Source organism: Pituophis catenifer, unplaced genomic scaffold, assembly GCF_029215685.1.
Source record: "Pituophis catenifer annectens isolate HBS135680 unplaced genomic scaffold, rPitCat1.0.hap2 SCAF_4, whole genome shotgun sequence".
In the NCBI taxonomy this organism is placed as follows: domain Eukaryota; kingdom Metazoa; phylum Chordata; class Lepidosauria; order Squamata; family Colubridae; genus Pituophis; species Pituophis catenifer.
In genome coordinates, this window is record NW_027256884.1 from 94,611,730 (window position 1) to 94,621,633 (window position 9,904).

Below are 9,904 nucleotides of genomic sequence, written 5' to 3' on the forward strand. Positions count from 1 at the left end.
CTCGCTTTTAGCAACACCCTCATTGGAAGAGGTGTTGCTAGGGGGCTACGTCCCGCCTTCCTCGACGAACCAAAGAGAGGAAACAACTCTATTCAGCCCTACCATCCGCCGTTCCTCCCCCCCCCTCGTGCTTCTCCGTGTCCCTGTCTGTCTGGCAGGCGGCTCCGCCAAGTCTTTTCCACGCCATCGCGGAGTTTTTGGGAGGCAAGCACGGAGCAGATCGGAGGTTTGGTCTCGGTCAATGTGGGAGCCGAACTCCGCGCTGTCAGGATCGGTAAGGACGAGTCGGAGAGGGACGTTTCGTTGCATCAAGTGCAGCACTGTAACCCACCTCGTCTTCTCTCTCCCCCCCCCGCATTCCCCCAGGCGGGGAAGAAATATGAGTCTAGGAGGTTGTGTGGAACGAGATTGATGGGAAGGAAGGAGACTCAGTCGGGGTTGGGAGAGAGGGGGGGGGGATTGGGAGGAATGTCAGAAAGGGTGAGGGGGGCTCAGAAAATTCAGGTGATGGAGGAAAAGCCGTGGAGAGGAGGGCTCTCCTTTAAAAGGAGGGAGGGACGGCAGAGTGCCTGCTGGGGACACAGCTTGAAAGGTTGCACCTGATGAGAGGCACGTTTTCTGTGAATATAATGGGAATTTCTGAGCCAGTCAACTGTAGGCTGCCCAGGGTTAACGGAGACGTTGTCACTGAGGGGGTTGAGGGGGAGGGAAGCTTGCCACCTTGAAAGTATTTACACGGGAAAGGGTTCATCTGGTTTTGGAGTAGCCGAGTTTTAAAGTCCCTTAAATGTATAGGAAAATACATTTAAGGATGTATTTAGGAAATACAGAGATGCATGTAAAATAGAGGAAAAATAGAGATGCAACTCTGAGACTGTTCCCAGTAGATAACAGTGTAGGACAGAATATAGATATATATATTCTGAGTGTGTATATATACACACTCTGGCAAGTAATCCCAATGTCTTTAATTTTACTTATGCTCTAGGGCTGCATCCCTGAATGCTCTTCCTAAGCATAAGAGCCATTCAAGAGAGCTAGCTGTACTTACTTCTGAGCAAATATGCTTGAGTATGTCTTCTGAGGCTGCAATACTGGATTTCAGATGATTAATAATTTGATTATCAATCTTAATGTTACATAACAGAATAAAGAATAAGAGTTGGAAGGGACCTTGGAGGTTTTCTAGATCAACCCCCTGCTCAAGCAGGAAACTCTACGCCAGTGATGGCTAACCTTTTTGCTGTCGTGTGCCAAAAGAGGGGGCGGCGTAGGGGAGTGGCATGCGCGTGTGTCCACACCCATAATTCAATGCCCCCCCCACTTTTGGCACGCGACGGCAAAAAGATTACCGGTGGGCCTGGTAGGCCCGTTTTTCACCGTCCCCAGGCTCCAGGGGCTTTCTTGGAACCTGGGGAGGGCGAAAACAGCCTTCCTCACCCCTGCTCGGAAGCCCTCCAGAGGCCGGAAACGGCCCATTTCCTGACTTCCGGTAGGCCCAGAAGGCCCGAAAATCAGCTGGAGCTGAGCTAGGGCGATGCTCGCATGCCCGCAGATATGGCTCCACGTGCCACCTGTGGCACGCGTGCCATAGGTTCGCCATCACGGCCCTATGCCGTCTCAAACAAATGGTTGTTCAATCTGTTCTTTAAAATCTCAGGTGTTGGAGCATTCACAAACTTCTGGAAGCAAATTGTTGTACTGATTAATTGCTCTAATTGTCAGAAAATTTTTCCTTAGTTCTAGGTTGCTTCTCTCCTTGATTAGTTTCCATCCATTGCTTCTTGTCCTGCCTTCAGGTGCTTTGGAGAATAGGTTGAACACCTCTTCTTCGTGGCAGCCCTTTAGATACTGGAACACTGCTATAACATCACCCCTAGTCCTTTTCATTAAACTAGACATACCCAATTCCTGCAATTGTTCTTATGTTTTAGCTTTTAGCCCCCTAATCATCTTTACTGGTGTTCTCTGCACTCTTTCTAGAGTCTCAACTTTTATATTGTGACCAAAATTAGATGCCAATTGTTGATTTCACTAGATGCCACTATTTGTTTCTAGCCCCAGAATAATTTTGAGAAGTAATCTTTATTGTTACTCATATATTGCAAAATAGGTATGTCTATATGATTTGATATTATCCCCCACTGTTCAGACAAGAAGCTTGTTTGAACAGTGTTATTGTCAAATACACAAACTGAGAAGAACGGTTTCGTACTGATCCTACCTTTGCTGTTCTGGAGTGAATCATGTTGAGTAGTAAAGTTTATATGACTTCCACTTAAGTTTGCTTAAGCTACAATTCACATGCTTTGCAGGTATAGATCTTGATAAAGCTAGGAACATAACTGTACAGAAGTCTCAATTTTAATTCAAAAGAAAGCTGAATGAATCCTATCTGAGGGATAGCTTATTCTGGTGTGGGATCCACCAGTGCAATCATACACCAAGTTAAAATAGCCTTTTTATGCCTGGCAGGTGAAATAAATTTTACACATTATAATTGATCTTGTGCACATTGCAGCATAAAGATTGTGTACCATTCTAGAATATCATTCTTGAAAATGTAGAAAACAGATTTGTTACATTTTTGGAATAAGTGTTTGAGTGGCCTATCAAAGTATATACTGCAAAACCTAGAAGAAGTGTGACAAAATAAAGTTTGGTTTTTCACTTTAAAATTAAAATGCTTTAGATAATTTGCATAATTCATATCCATGCATTTAATAAATTTTTCCCCTTTGTTACTTTAAAAAAACACAGATTTTGGAGAGACTCTGTCCAAGTCCTTGGACACCGTTGGTTGGTATCTCTGATCTTCCTGATTTTTAACTGACAACAAAATGTACCCTCAGGGTGAATGACCATTTAAAAAACCTATCCTAAATCATCAGAGAACCTTATACTTTCCACAGATCAAGTAACTTCTTTACCATGGTGTTTTTTTTTTTAATGGTCTGGTTTTTGTGTTATTTTGCTACGAAATCTTGATTAAGTCAACAAAGTTTAAAGTTTTTAATATTTTAATGTTTTTCTTTTAACATTTTTATGGGATTGTTCGCATTGTTTTATTCTTTGTTGTAAGCCACCCAGAGTCCCTTGGGAGTTGGGCGGCATAGAAATGCGACAAAATAAATAAATAAGTAAAAATAAATAAATAAATAAATAAATAAATAAATAAATAAATAAATAAATAAATAAATAAATAAATAAATGCAGGCTTTAATTTGTAAGAGATTGTGTATTTGTGTTAAGTATATATTCCCCAAATATCAAGTAATTAACACATCAAATTTAGAAAATATGGTTTTCAAGCATATACAAAGAGATAGGGAAGAGATAGGGAACGAAAATGGGAATGCTAAAAGCATTTGACCTCGGTTTTAAATCAGGGACAAGAATCACATTCTGAGCTGTGGGAAAAATGAACAATTAGATATCATATTTATCTATCTATCTATATATATATTTATCTATAGTTGATATTGCCACAGTGGTTGTATTCTAGAAAAAAATTCTTCAGAATTCAGGAAGTGATGAGACAGATACATAACCTTCAGGTGGTTTCAGTTGTTTCAAGTTTATGATCACAAATTTGATAATAAATACCAGAAATGATAAGAGCTTCTGCATAGTTAAATATTCTGAACTTTCTTAAATCACTTTATGTGTACTAAAATTTATTTTTTAATGCCTACACTAAACTATCTGAGCTATGAAGAATTTATCTTCTCCGATACCTGCCTAAAAGCTAGCCATAAAAAGTTCATTAGGAAATTTAGATTATCTTTATATTTTGGGAAGTAAATACTGCTATTGAGAAAGTAAAAATTAAAACACATATTCACTTTGGCCATGATTTTCTTTTCCTTCTTAATATTATAATATTATAGCAACCATACAAAATGACATTTGTTGGTAGTGTACGTCAGTTGGACATGCAGCTGCTAATGGATCAAGAATCAGTATAAGACATTAGAGATCTCCACTACTACTACTAGAAAGGCACATTGTTTCAACCTTCCTAATTCATCAGTTAACCTTTTTTTCTCCATTCGTCAAGGTTTTCAACAAACAGAATTCTTTTATTGCATTTCCCAATGTAACATATCTTCTTTCATTTTCATAATATGACATAAAAATTTCATATTTTTTAAACTACTTTTTTTTCTGGGCCATTTTAAACCCAAATCATTAAATATTCTACTATGAAATTAACAATTTAAAATACAGAGAGTTTATAAAATAAAATGTTGAAATATTCCATCAATTTTATAGGTAAGAAAATTTATTTTGTTAGAGTATCACTCCTATTATGTTCAGTGATGGTGATTCTGTGGAAAACATGCTAGGATTCTAGCTCATAAAAGTATTTAATTTTTAAAAAAAATTGACAGCAACAATTATGTAATAAATCAGAAGCTAGTCTGACAATGTTTTAGCTGAGGTGAATTTCTAGTACTAATTTTCCAAAGGAAGAAGAGGAAGTTAGGTTTGCAAAGCAGTCAAAAGTGTCTGCTTAATATTTTACTATGAGGCTGAAATTTGATCTGACAGCTGAGTAGACTTAAACTGATACTGTATGAAGATTCCTTTTTCAACACTTTGTCATGCTTTCATGTTTGTTCAGAATAGGTGTGCTCTTCCTCCAAAGTTTCTTCAGTGGGAGTCTTTTTGTCTTTTGTTTAATGCAAGAAATGTGATTTCTAAAACAACATACGCACAATTACAAAAAAAAACCTTCTCAATAAATTCTGCAAAATTTAGGTACAAAAACAATAAGAAAAAGATCCCTATTCATCTTACTTTTCCTAGGCTGCATGTCTTTGCTAGAAGTCAGCAAACAATACAATAATAACCTCTCTGTTAGGATTTATTTGTACACTGGTTCTGAACAGAAATGTCTTTTGAGGATAAAGAACTCTGGAACATCTAAGCCATTTGTGCTTATATGATCTTTGAAAAAAACTTTTTCTCCCAAGAAAACCAAGAAATCCATGGGTATTTCTGACCAATTAGGAAAGGTGCAAATCAAGTAAAACTTTTGTGATTAAAATGGTTGATCTAGAAGCTGTTTAAAAATAAAAATAAAAATTAGTTTCACATAGTTGTGTACAAAATGCTGTTAAAACAAAACCAGGTAAGAAAAGTATTTTGAGTGGCAGTGCTATAAGTATTTTGATAGTATTCATATTATTCCATGAAATATTCAATCTCTGTATTCTTGCGTTTCAAATAAGGGCTGAAATGAAATATTTTGGTTGGTATCCCTGATTTCAAAAGAGCCAATAGAGAATACAGCAAAGTAAATAATGTGTTGGATCTTTAAATAAAGTGGAACTCATAGAATTTGCAAATTGAGGGAGAAGTCAATTATTTCACCAATTCCCCCTTCTGCTACCTGCAGAGTTGTAAAATTCCCATCTTCAACAGGAAAGCTCCACTAGAAAATAGTTTCCTCCATCAAGGAAGAATGGATCTGTCCATGCAAGGACAAAGCAATGTTTCCAAAATACCTTATTTTAGCACTCTCTTTGTTTTGCTGTGTGGTCTCCATATTTTTTAATATTCTGTTTGTTTCATCACAGGAAACCGTATCGATATGTATTGTCTGCACACTGGTTAAAGCATCAGTTACAACATACAGTCGTGAGGAAAAAAGTACACCTTCACTGAGTTCTATCAAGAGATAGTAAAAAACATCTGGTCCTTAGCAGTTCTGAAAAGTAGGTAAATACAACCTCAGATGGACAGAAGTGCATGACTTATTGGACCTTGTCATTATTTATTTTACAAAAAAGAAAGCCAAAATGGAAAAGTTCACCCTTATTGCTTCCCTTAGTCTGAAGAGACTAAGTAGCAGCCAAGTGCTGCTAATCAAGTGCCCTTGATCAATTGATCATCAGCAGATGTGATTACCTCTATAAAAGCCAATGTTTTAGAGTTTTCTTGTCTCCAGCATTGCAGTATGTGTTAATGTCAAAGAGTAAAGACATCAACAATGATCTTAGAGAAGCAATTGTTGCTGCCTATCAAACTGGGAAGTTATAAGGCCATTTCCAAACAATTTAAAGTCCATTATTCTATAGTGAGGAAGATTACTCACAAGTGGAAAGCATTCGAGACAGTTGCCAATCTTCCCATGAGTGAACATCCCAGCAAATTCATCCCAAGGTCAGATTGTACAATGCTCAGAGAAAATGCTAAAAATCCAAGAGTTACATCTCAGACTTCACAGGCCTCAGTTAGCAGTACAATTAAAAACAGACTAAATGTTTAATTTCTTTGCAAGGGTTGCCAGGAGAAAGCCTCTTTTCTCTAAAAAGAACATGGCAGAATGGATTAAGTTTGCAAAGTTGCATGTGAAGTAATCACAAGACTTCTGGACTACTGTCCTTTGGACAGACAAGATCAAAGTGGAGGTGTTTGGCCATAATGTACAATGCCATATTTGGCAATAACCAAACATAACATATCAGCACAAAAGACAACCGTCAAACACAATGGGGGAGGGGTAATAATTTGAGCTTGTATTGCAGCCACAGGACCTGGGCACCTTGCAGTCATTGAGTCGATCATGAACTCTTCTGTATACCAAAATATCCTAGAGTCAAATGTGAGGCCATCTGTCTGATAGCTAAAGCTTGGCCGACATTGTGTCATGCAACAAGACAGTGATCCCAAGCACACCAGCAAATCTGAATGGCTGAAAAAGAAAAGAATCAAGATGTTGCAATGGCCCAGTCAAAGTCCAGACCTCAACTCTATTGAAATGCTGTGGTGGGACCTCAAGAGAGCCGTGCATAAACAAATGCCCACAAACTTCAATGAACTAAAGCAGAAGTCTTCAAACTTGACCGCTTTAAGACTTGTGGACTTCAACTCCCAGAATTCTCCAGCCAGCATAGCATAGCATAGCTGGCTGGAGAATTCTGGGAGTTGAAGTCTACAAGTCTTAAAGCGGCCAAGTTTGAAGACCTCTGAACTAAAGCAATCTTGTAAAGAAGAATGGGCCAAAATTCCTCCACAACGATGTGAGAGACTGATAAAATCATACAGAAAATGATTACTTCAAGTTATGATTGCTAAAGGAGGGGTTCTGCAAGCTATTAAACCACAAGGTGTACTTAGTTTTTCACACATGGCTTCTCCATTTTGGCGTTCTTTTTGTAAAATAAATGATGACATGGTGTACATATGTCATGTGTTGTTGTTCATCTAAAGTTGTATTTACCTACTTTTAAGAGCTGCTAAGGCCAGAGGATTTTTAAGTATGATACATCAAACCATAGAGCTCAAAGAAGGTGGACTTACTTTTTCACATGCCTAGGACTAAATTCTATTGTACAAGTTGAACATCAATGTAAAATCACTCACTCGCTCTCTCTTTTTTTTTTCCAGTTTACTAAAGACAGCAATGGAACGATTTGATGTAAAGCCACCTCCTTCCCGGAGCCGTTCAAAGACTGCTTTATATGTGACCCCTCAGGATCGTGTGACTGAATTTGGCAGCGAACTGTATGAAGACGGGGGAAAACTCTATTGCAGTTTTTGCAATGTAGTCCTGAATCATGTCCGCAAGTCTGCAATCAATGATCATCTCAAATCCAAGACACACACCAAACGTAAGGGAGAGTTCGAAGAGCAAAGTGTCAGAAAGAAACCACGGACCCTGACTGCCTCTCTGCAGTGCAACAGCGCAACCCAGACAGAGAAACCCAGTGTAGTCCAGGACTTTGTAAAAATGTTTCTGGAAGCTAGCATTCCTCTTGAGAAGGCTGATCACCCTGCTGTACGAGCATTTCTCTCTCGCCATGTGAAGAATGGGAACTCCATACCCAAGGCCGACCAGTTGAGGAAAATCTATTTGTCTGACGGGTTTACAAACCAGCTTATTAAATCTGAAGAACACTGAGAGGAAAGCCGCTTGGTTCTAGGTGTCAAGTGTTACAATTGCATAGCAGTGATGTGGTTTATTTTTATATTCATGCACCTGCAATAGGTTTTGTATTGTAAAATGACAATCTGTCTCGGAATGCAGTGGTGTACAACCAAGAGTTGATGGCTATAGAATAAGAACTTAGCACTAGGTTGCTGAACTTTTGGGGGGGGGGGGCAGGAAGTGGCAAGTAGGTGCCATATTGCTTAGTTTGTAATCCTAGTCCTTAATACCGTAGAAAACTTCCTCCAATGAGTTTCTTTTACAGTATATTTGTAAGTGAACAAATTAGGTATGTTTACCCCCAAGTGTTTAATTTAGGGCTTTAGTACTAAAGGTGTCGTATATGTGTCTTATTTATTAGGCCCATGTTCTTTGTATAAATTTATCTTCAATTTAACTGTATTTAGAGTTTTTGCTGTATTCTTGAACTTTGATTTCCAGTGCCATTGTCACAGTTCTCCTGTGCAAACAGCTATTCAAAGCTTGCTTTTTTATTTGATTCTCTGTAATTCCATACAGCATAAAGTAATTCACTCTTTCAAAACCCACGTAAGTGCCAATGCACTTTACATCGAAGGCAAAATATAGCACCTGCATTTAGATTTTTATTTTCATGGTCCTCTGTTTGGATACTGTTTATTTCAGTAAATGGACTTCCTGAAAGCAAAAATGTATGAGGCATTTGGTAGGAGTAAAGAATGGTTTTGCAAGATTTTAAATATACTACAATTAATCAGAAGAAGTTGTAGACTCTGAGAACAGTATTATATACTGTAAGCAGTTACTTATCAGTGGCAGGGGTTTGCAAATAATGCCTCTCTCAAATGTTATTTTCTGACATACTATTTCTATTTCTAAAAATTATGAAATAGAATTGTCCTGAATATTTTTAATCCATTTGAATATACTGTATGTTTGAACATTGCTTCAGTTTGGATCTGTGTAAATACCATGTCTGAAACAGATTTGCTGATACCTTTACTTAAATACATGTTTCCTTTTCTTGTTTGAAATTCTTTGCTGGGAGCATATGATTATTGATAATTTAACTCTTGATTAAAATGTTCTTCATGTGTTACTTAGCTGCAAAGTATAATTTTGCCCAAGTTAAGTATGGTTGATTTAAATAGTGCTTAAATCCTAATGATTTAGATTATTATATAACACCTGTTCAATTTTGTTTTTAAAAAGTTAATGTTCCTTAGATCATGCCCTAGTTAATTAACTCTTTACTTTCTAGTAAATTAGCAAAAGAAGCAGAGGAGTTTCTTATGACTGGTATGCTTACAAGTACTAAAATGAAATGTGCACTCCATTCGAGTGAAGAAAAATACAATGGAACTTTTCACTATTGAGATCCTATTTGAATTAGATCATGCATTATTGTCTTAGCCTTGCATATTTATCTTTGAATTCAGATTGATAGACAGCAAGCTAGGCTGCTACACTGTTGCACATTTGAAATGTCCATCAAGTTCATAACAAAGCTTACAATTAATAAAGGTCTAAGCTCTGCTTGGTTTATTAAAGTCTGATGCTTATACAAATTGTTCTCTGACTTTTTCCAAGGAACTGCTTGGCATATTAAAAATTGTGACTTTCATCTTTAATTGACAGATTTGTGTAGAAATATTAAGCAGGTCTTTTTTGTAAGAGTAAACCCCAGAATAACTCATTCTATGGGGGGGGAGACATTAATAAGTCATAATTAAATTTTTATCCATTAATTTCAATAGTTTTGCTTGTAAGTATTATTAAGTCTAAATATTGCCTAAAGTTTCTTCTAATTTTGGAGGAGCTTCTAGCTTTCTTCACAAAAAAACATTTCCTTTTCTATGGTTGGTGTTTTTTTATTTCTTGTCAAGTTACTCTAAATTTTGCAAAAATGTAAAATTTTGTAAAATTATCCATCAGAGCTTGGGAAAAAATGAGATTGTTCTTCCTTAGCTGAACATTAGTAAGCTT

At 37.2% G+C, this 9,904-nt stretch overlaps 1 protein-coding gene across 1 annotated transcript; it reads left to right on the forward strand.

Moving 5' to 3' along the window:
- Positions 1 to 102: 102 nt before the first annotated feature.
- CGGBP1 (CGG triplet repeat binding protein 1) lies at positions 103 to 9,620 on the forward strand. Its single transcript, XM_070943749.1, has 2 exons — positions 103 to 274; positions 7,399 to 9,620. Exon 2 carries the CDS (start codon positions 7,415 to 7,417, stop codon positions 7,910 to 7,912), a length of 498 nt encoding a protein of 165 aa, XP_070799850.1. The 5' UTR covers positions 103 to 274; positions 7,399 to 7,414; the 3' UTR covers positions 7,913 to 9,620.
- The last annotated feature ends 284 nt before the right edge of the window (positions 9,621 to 9,904 follow it).

Coding starts and splice junctions, on each gene's coding strand:
- CGGBP1 (XM_070943749.1), top strand. CDS start 7,415: ATGGAACGATTTGATGTAAAGCCACCTCCTTCCCGGAGCCGTTCAAAG.